This window comes from Panthera pardus, unplaced genomic scaffold (assembly GCF_024362965.1).
Source record: "Panthera pardus isolate Hobbes unplaced genomic scaffold, ASM2436296v1 HiC_scaffold_8, whole genome shotgun sequence".
Classification (NCBI taxonomy): domain Eukaryota; kingdom Metazoa; phylum Chordata; class Mammalia; order Carnivora; family Felidae; genus Panthera; species Panthera pardus.
In genome coordinates this window covers 78,785,549-78,808,727 of record NW_026527013.1, presented here as the reverse complement: position 1 = coordinate 78,808,727, position 23,179 = coordinate 78,785,549, and the positions used below count along the sequence as shown (strand labels likewise).

Below are 23,179 nucleotides of genomic sequence, written 5' to 3'. Positions count from 1 at the left end.
TCATATATGTCTGGATATGAGCAAAATCCAGGGGTGAGCTTCTCACTGACCAGTACAGCAGGTAATAACTCTTGCATGGTTGTTTAATCCATGCCTTAAGTGCCTTATAGACAAGAATTCATTTGATTTTCATGAATGTTTACAACAACCCTCTCATAGGTACTGTTGAGTCATATCCATTTTACAGATAGAGAAACTGAGACACAGGCATAAAGGAGCTTCCCCAAGGCTGCACAACTAGAAATGTTAGAGCTGGAATGTGGACCCAGGCAACCTGGCTGGAGAATACATGCCCTTAACCACCACACACACACAAAAATGGTTACCACTTGCCTGAAGGCTTATCCTGGGGCATCTGTTGTTCTAAATACTTCCATTCTTAACCCATTTCACATTCCGAACCATTTATCTAAGATCGGTTTAATTGTTCCATATTTACACTTCCAGGAAAGCTATTTCAAATTTGAATTTTAAAAGGCCCCCCAGTTCCCATAACACACACACACACACACACACACACACACACACACACACAATCTGGTCCCTCCTGCAGAGCTGGTCGCTGGCTGGTGATCCCACAGCTACCCCTAGTGGATATCTTCCCATGGCCAGTTGCTTGCCCTTCCCCCTCTCAACACACCACACCCCTACCCCAACTTCCAGCCCTGGTCCTCCAGCGGAAATGAAGAAGTGAACACTTCTCTGGGGAAAGCAAGGCATCCTAAGGCCAAAGTCATTGGTTTCCAAACTAGGATCTGATGGATCTTCTTTCCTGGTCGGAGGCGCATGGGACTCGGCCTCCCCATTCTCTGTCTGTGATTTTGGTACAAAATAATAGCTACTGCTTTTACTAAGAGAGTCAGGGAGAGGATAGGAGGAGCAGGAGAGCAACATGGAAGAGGAGAAGGAGGGCAGACAGAAAATAAAGGATGGAGAAGAGGAAAAACCAAAGATGATCACATAACTGGGCCAGGAACGGGGCCTAGGTACTCAGCACATGGCTCCCACTGCCAGAAACCCCGAGAGGTTAGGTAGAGTGCTGCACAGAGCAGACTCAGATCCAGTACTCCAATTGCTGCCCCCAAGAGCTGGGGTTGGGGTGCAGAGTGGGGGAGCAGCCTTGTTCTTGACAAGAAGAAAGTCTTCTCAATGAGGCTTTTCCATTAAGGAAGTGATGGCCATTGCGTCTGTAAAGGCCACAAGGACATTTCTCCAAGGTTCCATGTGCCCCTCAGGACGACACTGAAAAGGCAGCTATGATCACTGAGAGGTTTTTTCACCTTAGAGACTGATGAGTGTCACAGCGATACGGGGCCGTGGCCCAGGAGGTGCCTCCACGCGTGCCCTTGGGCCTCTGGCTCTTGGCCTTCTGACCCACCCACCATAAAAGCTAAGAATGCCAGATGAGGCACAGCTTCCTTTCAGAATTAGCCAGCGAGACGCCCCAGCGGTTACGGGTTCCCTCCAAATCTGTCTGATCACTTAGGAGGAAATAGATCTTTCCGCCCCAGCAACAACAAAATTGGTCTTTGCGTCTGTGAAAATTACGCTCTAGCTGACAGCAATCCTGAAGATTCATCAAGTAGCAATCACTGACATGAGTGGAAAATAGAGCCGGAGCCTTCACTCGAGCCTTGTTGTGAGCAGAGCAAAGTGAGGGCGGGCTGGGGAGAAGACCCCTTCCCGGGATTGAAACAGCACAGTGGAGTGGAAAGGGCCCGGGCCGGAGGCCTAGGCCTGACTCCACCCTCAAGTGCAGGAGCTCCCTAGGTCTCAGCTTTTCCACTTGTAAAACAAGAGAAACACTTTGGGCCCTCAGGTCACTGAGACTAAGTGACAGCAGGCAAGGGAAGCGTGTCTCCCAAGCAGGCCTTACACCGGAGCAGTGATTTTTTTAATTGCTCAGAATAATTGGGGGAATAAACCTCCTGGAGAGGGTCCCTTTTCTTGCCAAATTACTAGCTCAGGAAGTATTTATTTATTTATTTATTTTAATTTTTTTTTTTTAACGTTTATTTATTTTTGAGACAGAGAGAGACAGAGCATGAACGGGGGAGGGTCAGAGAGAGACAGAGACACAGAATCTGAAACGGTCTCCAGGCTCTGAGCGGTCAGCACAGAGCCCCACGCGGGGCTCGAACTCACGGACCGCGAGATCACGACCTGAGCCGAAGTCGGACGCTTAACCGACTGAGCCACTCAGGCGCCCCTAGCTCAGGAAGTATTTAACATGTGCTGCGTCCACACCAGGTGAACATTCTCTTTCTGTTTCCCCTCCCGTTTCTGAGCTGTCTGGTCCCCACCAGAAGGGTTCCTCCTCACACGAGTGGCACTGCCCTGCTCTCTCTCTGTCCTTGTCCCAACGTCTCAGACTCAGAACTTACCCCCTTAAAAGCACCTTCTGCCCCAAATACAAACCCCAAATGTAACTATGAGGCCAGCCACACTGAGGGGCATTCTACTAGATAATAGCTTGTCATACTCACAAGGGTCAAGGGCTGTGAAAATGGCAGGTTGAAGGACAGTCCCCAATTCACGGAGACTAAAGGGACAGGACAACTAAACCCAACACCTAATCCTGGATGTTTAACTTTTTCTTGGCTATTCAAGGTAATTGGCCACCTTTGAATAAGGTCTCCATTAGCGATGTTAGTTCCCTGATTTTGATAACTGTACTATGGTTATGTAAGAGAGTCCCCCCCTTTTTTTTTTTGGAAATGCTCATTGAAATTTAGGGGTAAAGGGACATGGTATTTGCACGTTACTCTCACACAGTTCAAAAAAAAAATCTATAAAATATAATATATAAAAACATGAAAATGTATACACACACACATATATATGGGGGAGGTTGAACTGTTTTTTGCAACTTTCCTGTGAGTTTGCAATTACCTTCTTTCCCCTCCAGAAAAGCACTCCACAGTCAACCACACCATCTCCCTTTCACTTTTTTTTTTTTTTTTAATTTATTTTTGGGACAGAGAGAGACAGAGCATGAACGGGGGAGGGGCAGAGAGAGAGGGAGACACAGAATCGGAAACAGGCTCCAGGCTCCGAGCCATCAGCCCAGAGCCTGATGCGGGGCTCGAACTCACGGACCGCGAGATCGTGACCCGGCTGAAGTCGGACGCTTAACCGACTGCGCCACCCAGGCGCCCCTCCCTTTCACTTTGTGACTGTCCTTTGAATGTGGTTTTTCACATGGCTGGTGTGTAAGGATATCGTTTGGATGCCTCAGGCCACTCGACTCCTAGGCAAACATTAGAGTGGGAGGGTCCTCAGAGACCACCCAATTCCAACCCTTCCAGGTGATGTGACCGGGTGCAGAGGGGCCTCTGGCTCGTGGTCCCACAGCTGACACGTGCCTGAGCCGGCCCTGGGTTCCGGGTCCTGACCCCCCAACACGGTGCTTTCTTGGACTCCACGCCGCGTGACCATACGATGCATTCGGCTGCAAAGGAGTGACAGCTCTGACAGGACACTGATCCCTTCGGCCTTTGGGGCAATGGATGGGGACCTGTTTGAAGGGGGCAGAGGCCCCAGTGTCAGGGTCCTTCCCTCCCTTTTCTCCTGAGGAACCATGGTAAGAAACACGTAGGGCAGCTGTTCTAATCTCGTCTGTTCCCAGGGCTCTAAGTGACACCTATATGCTAATAAGTCTCAAATTTGTCTCCCCGACCCTGACCTCTGTCTGAAGCTCATACTCCTCATCCAACCTCCAGCTCTTGCAAAAAAGTCTACCTGCAATTAAATCCACATTTCCTCCCATAAAATGTTATAAGGTACACTTTCACCAATATGAAGACACATGTGTTAGAGATATAAAATCATGATATACAGATTTGAACATAACTTTTTTTTAAGTGTGCAGTGTGTAACGTTTTTAAAAGTTTATTCGTTTTGAGAGAGAGAGAGAGAGAGAGAAGAGGGGAGGGGCAGAAAGAGAGAGAGAGAGAGAGAGAGAGAGAGAGAGAGAATCCCAAGGGATTCTCAATCCCACAAACCTCAAGATCATGACTTGAGCTGAGATCAAGAGCTGGATGTTCAATTGACTGAGCCACCCAGGCACCCCCATAACTTCTTTTGTTTAACTATAAAACCATTCGGTAAAGTTTATCATAATCGAAGTTAAGAGACTTATCTTGTGCCTATAGTCAGAGTTCCCAGAAACATCCCACATATGCAAAGTCCCCTAGAGACCTGAATAAAAAGTAACTGAAAGGAAGACGGAGAAAGAAGAAACAAAGGCAAATTAGCTTTAAGGATTACTTGTGTTTAAAAAAAAAAAAAAAAAAAAAAAGTGCACCCAACCCCAAGGCCCAGCCTGGGTGGGAGCCACGACTCTTCCAGGTCTGAGGGTCTTGTGACTGCTGGACCTGTTAATGTCCTGGCCATCCACAGTCCTGATAAGAATTACCAGGAGACACTGTATTTGTGAAAAGGGGCAAGGGGCAGTGGTGGAATGCTGGACTTTGACACCTGGGGGAGCGGCCCAGCTCTCTCTCCACCTGAGGGACTCTGGGCAAATCACCCACATGGCCTCAGCAGGTCTCGGGTCCTTCTACTGTATCAGGGGGTGCAGAGGTTGGATCTGTCATCTTGGAGGGAGGGTTCTTTCTATCATTCCGCAGTCCTGTTGCAAGTAGACGTTGCCTGTTGGACCACACAAACGGACAGGTGCTATGCCTTTGAGATCCATGCAGATGTTACACGGACATCACAGGAATCCTCCTGCCAGACAGTGACCCAGCTGGGCGTCCTCCTGGCTACCTGAGCCTGGGCATGCCTGAGCCAGAAAGCTAAGACTCACCTTTCCTGCTTCTAGAGGCTTCCTCCTCAAGCCCGGGGCTGGGGACTTTTGTGCCGTGTATCTCTGCCAACTTTTATTAGCCAAGTAAAGTGCTCTGGAGAGCTGCTACACATGATCTGAGCAAAACAACCCAGAGCCAAGTGTGGACAGGGCTGCCTCTGTGCCCTCGGAGGTGGGCCCACCCCGGAGAGCAAGGAGAAGGTCAGGTGGTTTTAGGAGCCAGCAGGGCAGACTATTAAAGTAAACTTCCCTTTCCTGAAAGATGCTGGCAAGTAAAAACCACAAAAGGCCCTGAGTTGGGGAGGGGTGCAGGCAGTGGGAGAGAGAATTCTCAAACTCTTTGCAGGAGACAGAAGGAAATGGCAGGGATGCAGCCAGGAACTGGCCTTTCACTTTGGAATCCACCCCCCCCCCCATTATCGTGTTCATTATTACAGTTGTCTTGCTAATTATTTTAGAGGGAAGCTAACAGTTAAGATTGGTTTGCATTCCCTCTAAACATGCCAGTGCACTGGTGGAGAGATGTTTGGAGGTGTTGGGCTCCAGAGGGAATTTCCCGGGGGAATCAAAAGAGTTCTTTGTGGATAATCCTCAAAATCGAGTTTAGGGTGTGGTTACAGCTTGGGGGAGTAAGAAAGGGTGAAATGAAAATACTCCATAAATCAATCAAGAATGAGAAAGAAAAGTCCATCTCTCAAAAAAAGTTGGATGATGCCTGTGGTTTGATTTTCTTTTCTTTTCTTTTTTTTAAGTTTTATTTAAGTAACCTCTACACCCCAGGTGGGGCTCAAACTCACAACCCTGAGATCAAGAGTCACGATTCTCCGACTGAGCCAGCCAGGTGCCCTGGTTTGATTTTCTTAAATAACGCGTTTAAGCCTAATTCTGCCCTTATTTTGAAAGCTCAGGAGTTGTAGTCTTTGGAGGTGTTTTTGGGGGAGTTGGGGGAAAGAGGTGCATAGAGTTGTCACATCCAGAAAAGGGCCACTAAAAGAGGCTGTAAGGGGCGCCTGGGTGGTTCAGTTGGTTAAGCATCTGACTTAGGTTAGGTCATGATCTCACAGAGCCTGCAATGGGCTCTGTGCCGACAGCTCAGAGCCTGGAGTCTGCTTCGGATTCTATGTCTCCCTCTCTCTCTGCCCCTCCCCTGCTTATGCTCTGTCTGTCTGTCTCTCTCAAAAATAAATAAACATTAAAAAAGAGAAAAGAAAAAAAGGGGTTGTGAAAACTCCATCCCTGGGTATTAAAGTGATTCAAGACGGCATTTAGGCTGGCGGATTTCAACTGAAGGAAGCTTCAGAATCCTTCTGGGGTAAGGGCCTGTTCTTTATTTCAAAAGCCCCAGAAACAACTATAATTCAACTTGATTCTCTATTGTTGTCCCCAAACCTGCTGCTATCCGGGTTCAAGTGCCCTGTTGAGAACGACTGTTGGACCTGTTCTGGACACTTATGGCCTGAAAAATGAATCAGCCTGTGAAATTTCTCCCTGCACTATGATTAAAAATTCTTAATGTACTTGTGACAGCTGTGCCTCATAGGAAGCTCCTGGGCCTTCAATTCGGAGAATTGGGGCTTTACCCCTCTTTGTTTTTTTCTATTTAAGAGCATTCCAAGAACAGTATATATAGACTGCAAGCACTTCAGAAAGAAGTGTAGATTGAAAAGTCAGTCTTGACACCACAGGAGGGTCATGTCCCTATTTCTAGGGCCAGGACCCACTCTCTGCTCTGTCATTCACCAGTTTGCAATTCAAACAAGATATTTGGTGAGCAGGTAAACGTGATGGATAATATAATGTTACACTTGCAACTGCACTTTTTACCTTTCTTTTTTTATTTTTTATTTTAGAGAGAGAAAGAGAGACAGCATGAGTGGGGGAGGGGCGGGGGGGGGGGTGGAGAGAGAGAGAGAGAGGGAATCCCAAGCAGGTTCCATGGTCAGCATGGAGCCCAACTCGGGGCTCGATCTCATGACCCTGGGATCATGACCTGAGCCGAAATAAAGAGTTGGACACTCAACCAACTGAGCCAGCCAGGTGCCCCTACGATTGCACTTTTTAAAATGTCACTTTTGTCAATCACTGCTTAAAATTTGTAAGCACTTCCCGCTTCCCCCACCAGCCACCGTTCCTCAAAATAGAGCCTTAACTCTTTGAAAGTGGCTTTTCCTTTTTCTCAGTTTGTCATTCAAAGCCTTCCATGGTCTGGCTCCAATGTGATCTTCCAAACTGCCCCCTCTCATTCCCCTTGTAACCCATCCCTACCGCTAGAAGCTGGCTGGCTGCCTCACTGTTTCATATTCTTCTCTAGAGCTATAATAACTGCATAGGAGGAGCACCTGGGTGGTTCAGTCAATTGGACTGCTGACTCTTGGTTATCGCTCAGGTCATAATCTCATGGTTCGTGGGTTCGAGTCCCACATCTGGCTCTGGGCTGACAGTGCAGAGCCTGCTTGGGATTCTCTCTCTCCCTCTCTCTCTGCTTCTCCCCCACTAGCACATGCATGCTTTCTCTCTCTCTCTCTCTCTTTAAATAAATAAACTTAAAAAAAAATAATGCATAGGATTGTAGCATTGGGATTATGGATGCGCCTTAACTATTCCCAATTGCTGGACATTTTTCTGTTCATCTTCTCTGAATTTTGCTAGAAGGCATACAAGGAATCATCTAGACCACGGCTATCAACTTTGGCCAGTCCCTGGAATATGGGATTATGGGCAGTGGGAGAGTGGGAGGTGGTGCATTTATTTTTTTTATTGAGGTATGATAGGCATACAGGAAAAGGCACAAAGCACAAGTATGCCACCTTTTAACTTTGGATGTACAAAACAGCCTCATGTAACCAGCACCCAGATCAAGAAACAGAACAGTACCAAAAATGCAGAAAGGCTGGGGTAAAGGAGGCTTTTAAAAAACTTGCACTTTGGACCCAATCCTTTAAGATTCTTAATCCTAGATGTGAAATGAAGCCTAGGGATTTGCATATTTAAGATTCTCCCCAGAGAAGTCTGGTTTCCCATGCACCTCCAGACTTGGAGACCATGAATCTACCAAAGGTTTTCAAATTGCACCTCGTGTGTCATCTCGGGGGGTGGCGGTTGAGACAGGAAAGCGTCAGACTTGCCTTCTCCTCCAGTCAGAGCCACTTGTGTCTCTTTCTTTCTTTTTAATGTTTACTTATTTATTTTGAGAAAGAGAGCATGCACACAAGTGGGGGAGGGGCAGAGAGGGAGAGAGACAATCCCAGGCAGGCTCCACGCTGTCAGTGCAGAGCCCGACGCGGGGCTCGAACTCACAAACCGCAAGATCATGACCTGAGCCGAAATCAAGAGTTGGACGCTTATCACACTGAACCACCCCAGTGCCCCTTGTATCTCTTTCTTAAATGGAACCTCCAGTTTAAGGAGGGCCTCCCTCTGTGGATAAAAACAATTCCTTAATCCACAATTCTGCAAACGACCTCTATCAGTCAGGGTTCAGTTGAAGAAGCAGAGCTACAAGGGTGGATACGGATGTATATGTCTATGGATCTATAACAGGTATTTCACCTTTCACAACAGGAATTGCCGGTTAAGCAGCCCTGAGAAGTCTATTGCTTTTGTGTCTGATGCTGGAGCGTGAAGTCCACAGGGCAGGCGGTTGGGAAGGAAAAACCTTGGCAGACCAAAACCAATCTGGAATGCACAGCTTTAACTGGAACCTCAGGAGGATGGACTGAAACTCGTGTTCTTGTTGTTTTTGACCTTGAGGGGATGGATGTCTCCCAGGAGCCAGGACCCTTCACCATGGAACTAAGCTCTCACAGCTGGCCCAGGGGTCAGAGAAGCTGAAGGGGGATCCAGGGAAAGGTAGAGTAATTACAGGCCTAGCCACTGCCATATGGCGATGGGGTGAGCCAGCGTGCAGGCGACGATACGTGTCCTGCAAAATAGCTGCCACTTCCCTTTCATCCTCCAGCCCTCCCAAGAATCCCTCTGTGGCCCAACCCAATTAGGAACCCACGGGACAGGGCATTCTGGGAGATGTAGTTCAGCCTAGCTAGGCAGATGCATGACAAAGCCATCACTACCCATCTGATTACTGGTTCTCAAGCTCAGACACACACCAGACTTGTGTGGTGGTGTTTTATTTTTTGTTTTGTTTTGTTTTTTAATGTTTCTATTTGAGAGAGAGAAAGAGAAAGGGAGGGGCGGGGGGGGGGGGAATAGAGGATCCTAAGCAGGCTCTGCGCTGACAGCAGAGAGCTCGAAGTGGGCTCAAATCTGCAAACTGTGGGATCATAACCTGAGCCAAAGTCGGCATGCTCAACTGACTGAGCCACCCAGGCGCCCTGGAATCCTGTGGAGTTTTAAAAACCCAGATGCCAGGCCTATTATCAGGATATGGGAAAGCTTCCCAGGTCACCCTAATGTACAGTTGTGGCTAAGAAACACTGGCTGTCAACCTGAGTACCAGCCTCAACCTGCAGCTCAAGAAGATAAATCCTTTCTTCTTGCCCCAGGAGGAGCATAAAAAGATCTGCTTATTTTTTTGAAGCTCTTCTCATTATTCTGCCTTCCTGCATCTGTCTGTCCTCTGTTTGTGAGACCAGCCACAACCCTCCCGCAGTCCTCAGCACATTAGCTGCCCCTTAGATGAAGCCACCTGATTATCCTCCTCTGCTCAGAAGAGGAGCACAGTGGGCGGAGCCTGAGATCATCCCAAGGCCAGCAAGCTGATAGTGACCTGAAGACTGGGAAGTTTTCCCTCGGAAGCTTCTAAATAAAGCATCTCTTCCTCCTAGGCATAGATGAATTAAATGATTATAGCGCAGCGAAGTGGTCAGTGAGCACTTAACCAACGTAATATGAGCAAGAGTTGCTGAGAGTCAGTGCCGTGGGTTCGCGGGTCGGGGAGAGGCCACTGCTGGGTCTTTTTCAAGGACGGCTGGAAGAGGAGGACAACAGGGGCCACTGTGGGGAGAAAGCGAGAAAAGAGGCGGGGGCCAGAAAGAGCTCAGGTTCAAGTTCCAGCACTGCCACCGACAAGCCACGGGGCCTTGGGTAACGTTTCCAAGCACCAGCCCTGCTGCCTGCATGGGGTCACAGAGAGCATCAGAAGACAGAGATGTGAAGCAGCTTGTTGGGGGAAGTAGGTCCAAAAGCAAGGGCATCTCTGTGTGCTGGGCAGTAACCCTTACAGGGAACGGTGATCTCGATTATGGATTAGACCCTTTGCTTTCTTTTTCTTATGCACAACGTGGTTGCTCTAACGAGGTTTGCTGAGGGTGAGATCGAAACAGTTGGTCCAAACAGGGTCTTTGGGATTTCCTGTGGGTTTCTGTTTCTTAGGCTCCCCGTGGCCTCCGTGTTACAGCGCACAGCTGAAGACTGCTGAGCCACCCCATTCCATGCTGTGTAAAATAAACTTACAGAGAGAAACCTTCTGAGAAACACTAGGAATCTTTCATAGCATCTCTGTGAAGTAAAGCCGGGGAAGGATCAGGCAGTGCTCCAGTATATTAAGTGGCTGTGTTTATTGTGTAGGGTGTTTTCTGTGCTCAGACTGGATTGTAAGCTTCTTGACGGCAAGGCTGACTCTTGATCCCCCTTTATTTGGATCTCAGCACCTAAGACAGGGCAGCAGAAGGATACTGGACCCAGGGATCCAAAGTTCCGGGTTCTAGGGGCGCTTGGGTGGCTCAGTCAGTTAAGCATCCGACTTGGGCTCAGGTCATGATCTCACAGTTCGTGTGTTTGAGCGCTGACAGCCGGGAGCCTGGAGCCTGCAGCCTGCTTCGGACTCTGTCTCCCTCTCTCTCTGCCCCTCCCCATCTCATGCTCGGTCTTTCAAAAATAAATAAATGTTAAAAAAAATTCAAAGTTCCAGGTTCTAGTTACAGCTCTGCCCTTCAGAAGTGACTTCAGTCCTTCTCGGTCTCAGTTTCCTCCTCTATTAAGTGGGAATTACCTACTTCATGGGGTTACTGTGTTGTGCAGATTAGACAGTGTGTGGAGGAAATACCCCCATGACCCCAGCAGGGATGTCAAGTGGGAGACGATGTGGTAAGAGCCAGTACTTCTCAAGAACTAGGTACTGGCTGACTCCCTTGTGGAGGACAGGGAGGCACAGAAGTGGCTGATCCTACCTACCTGGGCTGCTGCTGAGGAAATGCCCAGCAGCAGAGGTGAGGGGGCAGGTGACCCTGAAAGCCTGCAGAGCGACAGCAGTCTCTTTCTCACTGCTCCTCTTGAGAGATCTCTGCATGCTCTTTCTTGCTACAAGCTGGTTGTGGGCCTGGTCCTGTGTTTATTCATACATTATTTTATCTTGTTTACTGAACACCTGCTACGTGCCAAGCACTGTGCCAGGGGTTGAGAACTGAATGGTGACCAAAACCAGATGAGGTCCCTGCCCTTCCTTCCCAAACCGGTTTGGACTCAGGCTTGTGCACCGAGAGAGCTGGAGAACTAGCTTCATGCAGCCCCAGGGACAGAGGCAAATGTTTTGTTTTAGTGGGATCCTAGAGTTAGCCGAAAAATATCAACATGTTGAGGCCAGGTCTAATGAGAAGAAGAAAAGGTAAACTCTCACCAACTCCGCCTTGGGTCTTCCTTACTGTGCCCGACCTCAGGTTTCAGGATCCTATTCTTCACGACTTACCCACTATTGAAACTAGCTCTCACCTAATTTATTCATGGTAAGGGGCTTGGGGCGCTGGTGGAGCTACACTTAACAGGGGTGAAAGCCTCCAGGTAAAGGATGATGCCCCTGCTGGAGGGAGAGATGTCAGAGGTCACCCTCAAATCACCTAAAATGTACCTAAAATCACACCACAAGGGTGGTCACTTCAGACTGGCATTTCCAGGGACAACGAGGGGCAGTTAGTAGGGGCTCATGGCAGGGGTGAGTTCCCCTAAACAAACCTTTGTGGCCTTTAAAGATGACTAAAGATCAGGGAGGAGGAAGGGCAGGAGCGGATGCTTTCATCAGGGTCCTGGCTTTTGTTTAGGGAAGGTGGGTTTGCAGGTGCTTATTCCGTCACTAAAAGCAATTGACTAGAAAATTAGCTACATAAACAAAAAGCAGGGAAAAAAGAGCAGATGATTTCAGTAGCCAGAACCCAGAAAAGCTCCACCCCCAGGCCCACAGTTCTGACCAAGCTGCCAGACAACCCCACTGGGGAATTTCCAGCTGGATCTACAATTTTCCTCCCACTGAGAAAACGAAGACGTAGTTTGTTATAGGCAATTCGCCGCCAAAGCTGAATTCCGGCAAGACTATAGGTAATATGAACCCCGAGTGGACTCATTAAAATAGAAGTTTCTATTGTAAAATAGATACTCAAAACCATACAAAACAAATGGATCGCACCGGGATTGATGCAAACGGGCAAACGCCCTAGGAAGCACCCGCCAGGTGAAGGGAGAGGACTTTGCTGGCCACCCCAGAAGCCCCTCCATGCATCTGTCCCAACTGCAGCCCCCCCCCAAAACAACCACACTCCTAACTTCCAGTCTTCAGTTCCTTGTGTTTACTTATGGTTTCCTCACCCAATGTCCTTAGCCACTGTAAGTCTTGCCCATATTTTAGATGTCTTGTAAGCTTCTTTTAAGCTTCTCCATCTCTGCCTTTTCCTTACAAATTATCTGTTGGAGACTCAGGCCACCTAACCTGCCATTCTCTACCATCTGGATTTTGCCTTGGTACATGCCAACATGTCCAAATGCACTCATTCTTAAATTTTCCTTTTAATTTTTGAGAGAGAGAGAGAGAGAGAGAGAGAGAGCGAGCTTAAGCGAGGTAGGGACAGAGAAGAGGGAGACATAGAATCTGAAGTAGGCTCCAGGCTCTGAGCTGTCAGCACAGAGCCCGACACGGCGCTCGAACCCACAAACAGTGAGATCGTGACCTGAGCCGAGGTCGGACACTCAACCGACTGAGCCACCCAGGTGCCCCAAATGCACTCCTTAAAGCAAGTAATCACTTGCTTGAGAAAAACCCTGTATGCAAGCCATGTTCTTAAGGAGGGCACACCCCACCACACTCACTTTCCCACAAGAATGGTGATGAGATAGGAAGAGAATGTGATCTGGGGGAGCTTTCTGTGGAACTAGTGATTTATGACATTTTTTTTTCTTTCTGCAATTGGAAGTCACTGGGGAATCCTTCTCTTTAATGCCTTTCAATATAGTTTGCTTTAGTAGGAAACACATTTGGAATGGGGTTTGGCATCGCGCTATCCTTCAAGGCCTGGGGTTGTATACTGTTAAGTTTTATCAAAGATGATTGTCTAATAGGATCCTGGATGTAGCAAAACCCTAAGGAATGTAGACCACTAACCAGACTCCCCAAATATAATAAATATAAATGATGGATGAAGGGAAGATTAGATCTGGCCATTTACTTATGGTTTGGAGCAAGAAAAGTTACACTTACAAAGTTTTTCCTTTCTCTAATCTCAGCTGACCGTCCCACAAACATAATCATTAGCATTTTCAAAGCTTTATTAAATATTGACTTAATAAAGAGCTCATGCACTTAATGGTGACCTCCAGATGTCCCCAGTAAGTCCAGGACCTTAAATTGCTTACTCCAGGGCTATGGGACCCACAAAATAGACAATAGAAATGAGCAGTGTTGTTGTACTAGGAGATGAGAGGCTTTTTTAACATTTAAAATTAAGGGCGCCTGGGTGGCTGAATTGGTTAAATGTCTGACTTCAGGTCATGATCTTGTAGTTCGTGGGTTCAAGCCCCATACTGAGCTCTGTGCTGACAGCTCAGAGCCTGGAGGCTGCTTAGGATTCTGTGTCTCCTCTCTCTGCTCCTCCCCAGAGATGCTCTGTTCTCTCTCTCTCTCTCTCTCTCTCTCTCTCTCTCTCTCTCTCTCACACACACACACACACACACAAATAAACATTAAAAAAATTTTTTTAAATCAAATACATGTGGGGTCTGTTTTGATTTGCACAGAAAGAAAAAGCTCCCAAACTGATGGATACAAGAAAAACTTCAAAACTCAAGGCACCCTTCAAACTCAACAGGCTCCCCACCCTACCTTCAGAACTTTATCACTGCTGTATAGAGCCACGGAAGGGCCCTGAGAGACATCAGAAGGGAACACAAGAAATTAAGCAGAGGCCCAAACTGATCACATTCTGATTCTCTGTCCGTATTTCTTTCCTTGGTTCTCCCAGGGGTTTTATTTGTGAAGGAAATCAGGATGGTGTGTCCTCCTCTCTGGTAACAGTAGGGAGAATGCAGGAACGGGAAGGAGGGGGGAGAATAGGGAGAACTTAATGCACATTCGACAGACAGAATGTTTTCTTTCCCGAGCTCAGGAGTTTTCTTTTCTTTTCTTTTTTTTAAGTTTATTTATTTATTTTGAGATAGAGCACGAAAGAGAGAGCAAGAAAGAGCACATATGTGAATGGGGGAGAGGGGCGGGCAGAGAGAGAGAGAGAGAGAGAGAGAGAGAGAGAAAGAGAATGCCAAGCAGGCTCTGTCAGCACAGAGCTCGGCGTGGGGCTGGATGTCACAAAATGTGAGATCATGACCTGAGCCAAATCAAGAGTCACAGGCTTTACCGACTGAGCCACCCAGGCAACCCAGGAGTTTTTCAAATCTGCTTGCAAGATTGGGTTCCTGTTCTTAGAGTGTGGATGGTAATTGAGTTCCAATTTGGTAAGTTTTCACAACGCTCTAGGGTACAATGATGACAATGGGTGTGTTAAAAATTCGAAAACCAAATTAATTTGAATTCACTTTCACTGAAAAGGCAAATATGATTCAAAAGCTTTTTTTCTTCCCAGGCCAACTTTCTGAAAGATCTGATACTCCTTGGCACTCCTTCCTGCCCGGGCTCTGTGACACTGTCCTGCTGGGTCTGAGCCTGGGTCTTCCCGGCTGCTCCTCTGCGCCCATCTCTGGAGCACTAGGACTTCCACAGAGCTCTTCCTCGAACCCTTTTCTTGTCCTTGTCCACTACTCCAGACCCACCATGGGATCCTCTCTTCCTAACTTTCCCAACTTCAGCCTTGAAGAGCCACCCAGCGTCTGACCTTCAGTGTAAGCATGTCATGTGCATCATGGCATTTCATCTTCACACCTCCTCTCTGAGAAAGCATTTTCTACATTTTCTATACAGGAGATGTCAGCCAGGAGAGGACAGGAGCCAGGCGAGGCAGAGCGGAGCTGCGAGCCCATTTCCAGGCCCAGGTCTAAAGCACCACGTTCTTCTGTCTGAAGTGGGAGATTTTGCCCTCGTGTTTTTGGACATCAGAAGGACTCCGGAGCTTTGGGGTTTAATTCTTTGGTGGGCCAGAGGGAGGACAGATCAGTGGTCACAGGTTCCAGCTCTGTTGCCCTGGCCATGCAGCCGTGGGAGAGGGTCCTGCCCTGTCTGTAACAGCCCCACCTCCCCCACTGACCACCCAGCTTCCCCACGAGGGGCTACACCCGAAAGCGGGTGTGAGGTCTCTGCTCAGTACCTCTCACCTTTCCCAGGCTGGAATGTAATGGGACTTCCGGGGACGGCGCCATTTACACATGGACCAGGGCCTGGGCATTTCTCCTGGGCAAACTGTGTGCATCAGTTCATAGGAAACCACTTTACTGACTAAACGTTTGAATCACAGAAAGTTCTGGATCTGGGATATGTGGGGAAGAGGCAGAGACATACACGGACCCGTCTTTAGATGGGCAACACGCTCTTGAGCCATTGTGCTGAACAGGCACTAGAGAGGGGATTGCCAAACCCTCCCTGAGCCATTTTAAAGTTTTCTTGAATAACACCTCCTTACTCCACAGATCCATGTTCCACACCACGAACTACTACATGGAAATGAAATAATCGGTGGCTTTTTCTTCTAGTTTGTTCTGAACTTTGTCAGCCAGGTTTGGAGCATGGGGGCCGGGGGTGAAGAGGAATGTGGAAGTAGCCATTGGACTTTCATGTACTCCTCACGTCTTTCTTTAGTAATCTCTACACCCAATGTGGGCTCGAACTCATGAGATCAAGGGTCGCATGTTCTTCTAACTGAGCCAGCCAGGCGTCCCTCATCATGTTTCTTAACTTATTGAGAGTCAGCCCTAAGATGGTAAGTGTGGGGCTCAGGTTCAGCCTGGGCTGCTCCCTCCCAGGGGCCGCACACAGACAGACTGGCTGGATCAGGGCCTGGCAGGGTGAGGCCTAAGCCGCCATGTTGGAGGAGCAGCCACTCCAAAGCACCACGTGCTCAGCTAGTGTGCGTGCGTGTGTGTATGTGTGAGTGTGTGCGTGTGTGTTAGAATGACTTACCCTGTGTGGATGGTCGTGGTAGAAAGTGAGACGTAATCAAAGAGACCCCAAAAAGCTAACAGCAGTGAAACTGCCCTTGGATGGATCTCACACAGGTTCCTGCCCACACATCCAGCCCTGTTCCTCCTACTGGAACACAGGGAGTTAAAAATGAAACAACCCTGGAAACCGAAACCTAATTATCCATGGCAATTTAATAAATAACTAAGGTTTACTAGGGCTTATTAAAATAAATGTTTAGTGTATTTTCTTATGCTCTGACATTCACTTCTGTACTTGTCAGCACCTGCTGGCAGCAGCTGGAGTAATCTCACCAATTTTGTTGCATGTGCAAATCAATTTGATTTTCCCCAAAAAGATAAAAATCAGTAATGTGATTAAGTTACAATTAAGGCATGTCATTGAAAGCACAGACAACATGAAAAGGCTGAGGAGGACCTGTCCTGAGGTCACCAATGACTTCTTTCTGTCCGAGTTAAAAAGACCCATGCCTTCCCCCCCCCCCCCCCCCGCCTCATTCTCCTGGCCTGTTCTGCTCTATGTGATGTTGTGGTCCATCAACAAGCCTCCTCCTACTTCTTGAAATTTCCTCCTCTTTTGGCTTTCATCATGCTACTCATGTGCCTGGTTCCCCTCATGGCTCTCACAGTGGCTCCCTAACTGTTCATCTAGCCATTTGTTCATCCAACCATCTGTCTGTCCATCCATCCTTCCATCCATGCATCTGTTTGGCCATCCATCCGTTTGTCCTTCCTTCCTTCCTTCCTTCCTTCCTTCCTTCCTTCCTTCCTTCCTTCTATCCATCCCTCCAACCTTCCATCCATTCATCCGTTTGTCCATCCATCCTTCCATCCTTCCAACCATCCCTCCATCAATCCAATAGTGACAAACACTGGAAAAAATGACAAAGTCTGTTTACATCTGCTTTTACAGTTAAAAAAATGCTTATAAGTATTATTTCATTAATTTTTCATCACAACCATGTGAGGTGGCTGTTGGTACCCCCATGTTAGAGATGAGGAAACAGGCCCTGAGAAGACCTGTGATTTATTTACAACAGCACGACCAGCAGGTGGCAGAGTCTGAACATGAATTCCGGTTTTCATCCCAGTAAGAATTCACAATGGCACTCTCCTACATACTGGTCAAACATAATTTCTCCACTAGTCACACTGTTCCTAATTAAATGTCATGATCCAGTCAATATATATTTATTGAGACTGTGCTAGGCTCTGGGGGATGCAAAGACTGGGTCCCTTTCCTCTCACAGTATGTGGCCTGGTGGGGGAGATAAATATTAATCATATGGTCACACAATGAACATTTGTTTTTGAGGTAGAAGAGAGTGCTGACTTAGCTATGAAAACCAGACAACTCTTCCAGGAGGAAGTAATCATTAAGATGCATTCTGAAGAATGAGTCAGAGTTAGCTTCAAGAAGATGGGAAGAAAAAAAATCAGAGGAGGAAAAGCATGCGCAAAGGCCCTGTGGCAGCAGGACCCAATGTGTGCTGACATGCTGAAGGTCAGCTTGATTGGCATATAGAGTGAAAGGGGGCCTAGCAGAGGATGTGGTTCAGACCATGCAAAACTTTATAGCCATGATAATCATTTACTTTTAGCTTAAAAGCAATGGGAAGCCATAAGTCAAGAGAATATGATTAACTTTACTTTTTGATTCTGACTTTTGTGCGTGGAATGGACTATAGAGGAGCAAGAGTGGAAGCAGGGAAGACAGCTGAAACGCTTTTGTACTTTTCCAGGTGAGAAGTGATGGCAGCTTGGACCAGGGTGGTGGTGGTGGAAATGGAGAGAAGAATCCCACAGATGCCCTCTGCTCCGCTCAAGCCCATTTTCTCCCTAAACTCTGTCACCAGAGTGTGCTCACGAATTTGCAGTACATGGGAGCTTGTCCATACTGCGGGGCTCTGCTGGAGTCTCCTCTTCCAAGAAGCCTTCTCCAGACAATGCCAGTCCTCCAAGAGCTTTCAGATGTTGTGTCTACCTTCCGCACTGCCCATTCTCACATCTGATTCTTCTCTATGGCTTGGCTGCTCTCTGGTCCATTTCTGGAGATGCCTCCATTTGTCTTGTTGTCTTGCTTTCTCCCTTTGGAAAGTAAATGCTTTGTTGGCATTTGCTGAATGGTATCAACAGGGCTCCTTTGGAAATTACATTTGTAAATGATTACTCACGCCAATTGCCTTATCTCTTTTTCCTAAACTAAACACTGGTTGCTTAAATCTGTCTTCATGATCTTGTTCTATCAAAACGCATGTCTCAATTTTTCTATAATTTCCTCTAAACTCTTTCCCACATTCCTCGTAGCAGAAAGCAGTTTCAGAGGGAACCGAGTGAGAGGGCGGGGTGGGGGCCGGAGTGTAATTAAACCGGGGCTGTCTGACCAGAATTCCCATACCTTTTAATGGGGTATTTGATTAATCCTTTCCACAGGCACCATTATTCATGCCTTGATGGAATCTCATTTTATAGCCCTTAATACATGGGCCCAATTTATCCACATCACATTGTATTCTAATACTTGTCATCCAAGTTATTAGCTATCTCCTTCTTGGTGTAAAATCATCAGCAGGTTTGATTAGCTTATTCCCTGGGGATGATAGGGGAGATAAGAACAGACACAGTACAATATGACCACCAACGGTCTGCAGCTTAAGACTGCTAAACAGGATCCATTCACGAAGCCCGGGTGGCCAAAATAAACATGTACCCCCATGTGTGGTCTCTGTGTGGGACCCAGGAGCCAAAGCCACGAGGGGTTGACTGCTGCTGTGCCTAGCGGTACTGAGCCATCATCCCAACTGGGGTTGATTTAATAAAAAAGAGTGGGGCTCCCCTCTCCTGCTTCCTAACATGCCCCACCCCCAATTTATCCTTCCTGGAAGGCACAGCCCAGAAGCTCCCCTTTATTGCAGGACACCGTGTCTGCCTGGAATTGCTCTTCTTTGCCTAGGGGGACCCGGGCAGGCCAGACGACCTAGACGATGCCAGTGCTGTCAATGGCTCCTTCTCCAGCAGGAGCCCCTGCTTCCTCTTCTCTGGAACCAAACCTGATCCTTGGGACTCACAGGTGACTTCAGTCCCTTGTAAGCAAAGTAGTCCTGGGCCTGAAGAGACCCCTAAAGGAGAGTGGGCTCAAAGCCCACAGAGCTTCCAGTGCCCCTTCCTCTCCACAACCACCTCTCCTCAGTCCGATCAGGCAAATTTGCCACAGCGCCCTTCGGAGTCCTTTTTAAAGCTCCCGTCATCCTTTCCCAAAAGGCCCTTTATCAGTTATTCTTGTGCTTTTCTGGGCCTGGCAAGAGGAGGATGAAAGGGACATGCTCTGTGGCGGCATATCTCCTTCAAGAGGTGACGCCTCACTCCCTTCCCCTTGAGTGGGGGCCAGCTGGAGGGACTTGTTTCAGCATTCTGACTTCCTCCCTCTCAGGTTGTTGGCTCTGGGGGAAGTTAATTGCTAGGTTGCGAGCAGCCCTGTGGAGAGGCCTACTACGGCCAGGTGAGGGCGCCATCTTGGTAGAGCCAAGCTTCGGCCCCAGCCAAGCCTTCAGATGACAGCGGCTCACAGATGACAGTTTGACTGCAACCTCATGAGAGTCCCTGAGCCAGAACCACCCAGCTACACCACTCCAGGTCCGTGACCCACGGAAACTGCGGAAACTGTGTAAGACAAAACATAGTTGTGGTTTTAAGCTGCTAGATGTTGGGGTCATTTGTTACATAGCAATAGGTTACTTGTGCATTCTCGTCAGAGGAAGGTCTTGGTCCCCTCTTACCCTTCAATTGCCTTCTTAGGTTCCATTTTGATCTCTTCTCTTTGTTCAGGGAGTCTTGTATCCCTGGGGCACCCTCTACTGACCTGTCCCTGGCCTCTTCTGAGGGTCCTCACAGTCTCAAGGACTCTTTCCTGAAAAGAGGGGGGATGCATGGCTGCGGGGAGTGCGGGAGCTTCCCAGTGGCCTGGGTTTGGGAAGTCTAGCTCTTTGCCTGCCGTCCAAAGTAACATCTGGACTTAGCACAACTTTTTTGCAGAAAGCAGCCTTCCTCAACCCATGAAACTCCCTCTGTGTTTCTGAATCCTGTGGGCCTAATGACTTCAGTCAGGCCGACAGCCAGCATGAAAAGACTTCGCAAGGAACTTGTTCCCTTTTGTATCATATGCTCATCTCCTGTACCCTTTTTGCTCATCTGCAGTTTCTGGAAAAGATCATGTCTCGTTTCAGCTTTGCAGTTAAGCACCTCTGACACTAAGTAGAGATTCCCAAAGTGGATGGAGGTACAATCTGGCTTAAGTGTTGGAAGAGTACCACCCTCCCCCACCCTCCTGGAGTGGGTGCGTCCTGCCAGCAGAGACCATAATTAAGAAGAAGGTGGTGATCTGATTCTCACATCTCTCATAATTATACAAGGAACAAAATGTAGTTTTCTTTTTCTTTCTTTTCCTTTTAATGTTTATTTATTGTTGAGAGAGAGAGACGGAGTGCAAGTGGGCAGGGAAGGGGCAGAGAGTGAGGGAGACACAGAATCTAAAGCGGGCTCCAGGCTCTGAGCTGTCAGTACAGAGCTCGAATTCAGGATGCCAGCCTCAAACTCAGGAACTGCAAGATCATGACCTGAGCTGAAGTCGGACGCTTAACCAACTGAGCCACCCAGGCGCCCCCAAAATGTAGTTTTCAATTAAAAAAAAATGTAGGTTGCTTTTCTATCTGATCAAATCCTGGTAATTTTTACAAAATCTATCTTAGTTACCCAGGGCAAGGTCAGACAACTACAGATGTTAGTCTCTTGGAAGTCTTGAAACAGGTGAAAGTACAGCCCTGGGCCAACAGCACCAGCATCATCCAGAGGCTTTGTGAAAATGCACATTCTCAGGTCCCACTCCAGACCCATCGAATCAGAAACTCTGAGGGTGGGACCCAGCAGTCTGTGTTTTAACAAGCCCCGGAACAATTCTGATGCATGGCTCAAGGTTGAGTATCACTGACGTAAAGGATTAAATATCTAAATTATTGATTCCTTCATTCATAAGACATTGACTGAGTGACTATTTGCCAGACACTCTGGGACAACAAAGAGGATTGATAAGGAACTCCTTCCTTAAGCAGCTCACAGTCTTCCCTTCTCTTGCTATATGACCACACTTGAAAAGAAAGCAGGAATTTGAAGACACCAATCCAAGGAATGGAAATCATTCTTTACATGTAACTCTTTTCAATGGGCAAGAGGTATACGAAAATTGTCCCTGCCGCCCCCCGCCCCCAGGAATGATCATACTCTCAAAATCGTAACTTTTCCGAAGTAAATGTGTGTATTTAATATATCATGCACAGCTGGCTCAGCCTTTTAAGCTTAAAAAAAAAAAAAAGATGATGTGATTTCGCCATGAATGAAATACAGAATTACCTTAAAGATTCACTTAGATTCGCACCTGTCTTTTATAAACAAACTCATCTGTCGTTTCATCCTCTTGATGAAGTAAGAGTTTCTGTAAATCTACATAAGTCATAACAGCTAAGATGTTCTGTGTGCTTCCTCTGGCTAGGCTTGGGGATATTTCTACATTTGATCTTCTCCTGACCTTATAAAGTAGATGCAGCAAACAAACGCAGTCAGTAGAAGAACAGAGGCCGAACGAGGCAGGAAATAGGCCTGGACCCATCCCTTAACCTCACGCCAATTACCTTCCTGTGCTGTACTCCCAGCCCCGTTAGGTCATTTTGTTGCTCATTAAAACTACTGGTTAAATGGGAAAACATAAAAGGAAATACCACCTTCCCCTAATAGATTTCTAGTATGAAACCACTGGGTCAAGTTCAATAGAGGGATTTATTTTTAAATGTGAAAGGTCATGCTAGATTTCTCCTTCAGTACCATAGATAATTAGGAGCTGGCCATAAAGCCTTTATGGTGGCCTGTGAGAAATCTGCTGCATGCTCAATAGATCCAGCTTTGAGAAAATGCTCCACATTTGCTCTTTTCTCAGGGTGCCCCAGTGATGCTCAATGACTCACTGCAACACTATCAGGGCAGATGATTTTCCTGTGGTTAGCGATGAACTTGAGTTAATCCAGCCAAGCCCGGGCTCTTGTGACTGTAGCTGCCCAGTTAATCCGGCAGCCACGGGGGTGAAGGGGGTGACTGATGACCATAGATGACATCAAAGCTGTCTGGCAGGACCAACAACACACTCAGACCCTGGCATGGGCACCAGGCCTGCCCTGGCTAGCAGAGCTCATCCGCCACATAGGACTATCCTTCATTCACACGGGCATCACGGGTCACCCACGTGTTGGCAAGCGAGAGGCATCAGGAGGTCACATCCGCTTACTGCATCCTTGCAAATCACCTGGTGACTTCAGTTATACACCACCAGGGAAATGGAAAGTCCACGTGGGCCGTGTCAAAGGGTATCTTTCAAGCCATATACAGAGCATGCAACTTGAGGTGACCTGAAATGCATCCGCCTTTCCCACTGGCCTTCTGTCATCAAGGCTTTTTAGAACACAGAGCCCAACCCCTATCTATTTCTAATTCAGGGGTGTTTGCTGGCTTCTGCCGAGACACCGATTTGATTGGTGGCATTCTGTGGAGCTAGAGACATAAGAAGGTGAGCTCACAAATGTATGATTCATTTCAGGATTCTGAAATGAGAAACGCACCTATCAGTGGCACACCGGGGGCTGGGAGATTCTGAGAAAGCATTTCATGCATATAAATGGGACACGCGATGAAAAAATTTGCTCGTGGTGACAATCCCGGAGCCAGGGACCACCCCACTGTGCTCTCCACCCTCGTGGAGTGACGGTTCTGCGGGAAACCGCGGGGATTAGACGTTCCCGCGTTTGGACACCCATATGCCGCCTCATTTATCTACCTGTGACAGGGACAGTGCTGGAAGAGAATCAAAAGATGACAAATTGCTTCTGGTTTTAAAGGAGCTGTTCAGGCTGGGTGTATGCCCAGGGGGAACCGGTTCTCATGCCAGGAGCCATCACTCCATCCCGTCATAAGGCCACATTTTGGCAAACACCAGCCAGCAGATGACTGCTGTCTCCTTTCACCGGTGGA

The 23,179-nt window shown here is 47.7% G+C and overlaps 1 protein-coding gene across 6 annotated transcripts in view; it reads right to left on the bottom strand.

The window, feature by feature from the left end:
- ATXN7L1 (ataxin 7 like 1) overlaps nt 1-23,179 on the bottom strand; it is a 246,326-nt gene that overhangs the window by 118,099 nt on the left and 105,048 nt on the right. The window contains exon 4 of one of the 6 annotated variants that reach the window (XM_019451214.2): nt 16,985-18,199. The exons of the other annotated variants lie outside the window; for them this stretch is intronic. Coding sequence (XP_019306759.1) covers nt 18,114-18,199 — 86 coding nt within the window. The 3' untranslated portion in view covers nt 16,985-18,113. Of the gene's footprint in view, nt 1-16,984; nt 18,200-23,179 lie in introns of those variants that run through there. 6 annotated transcript variants of the gene reach the window in all.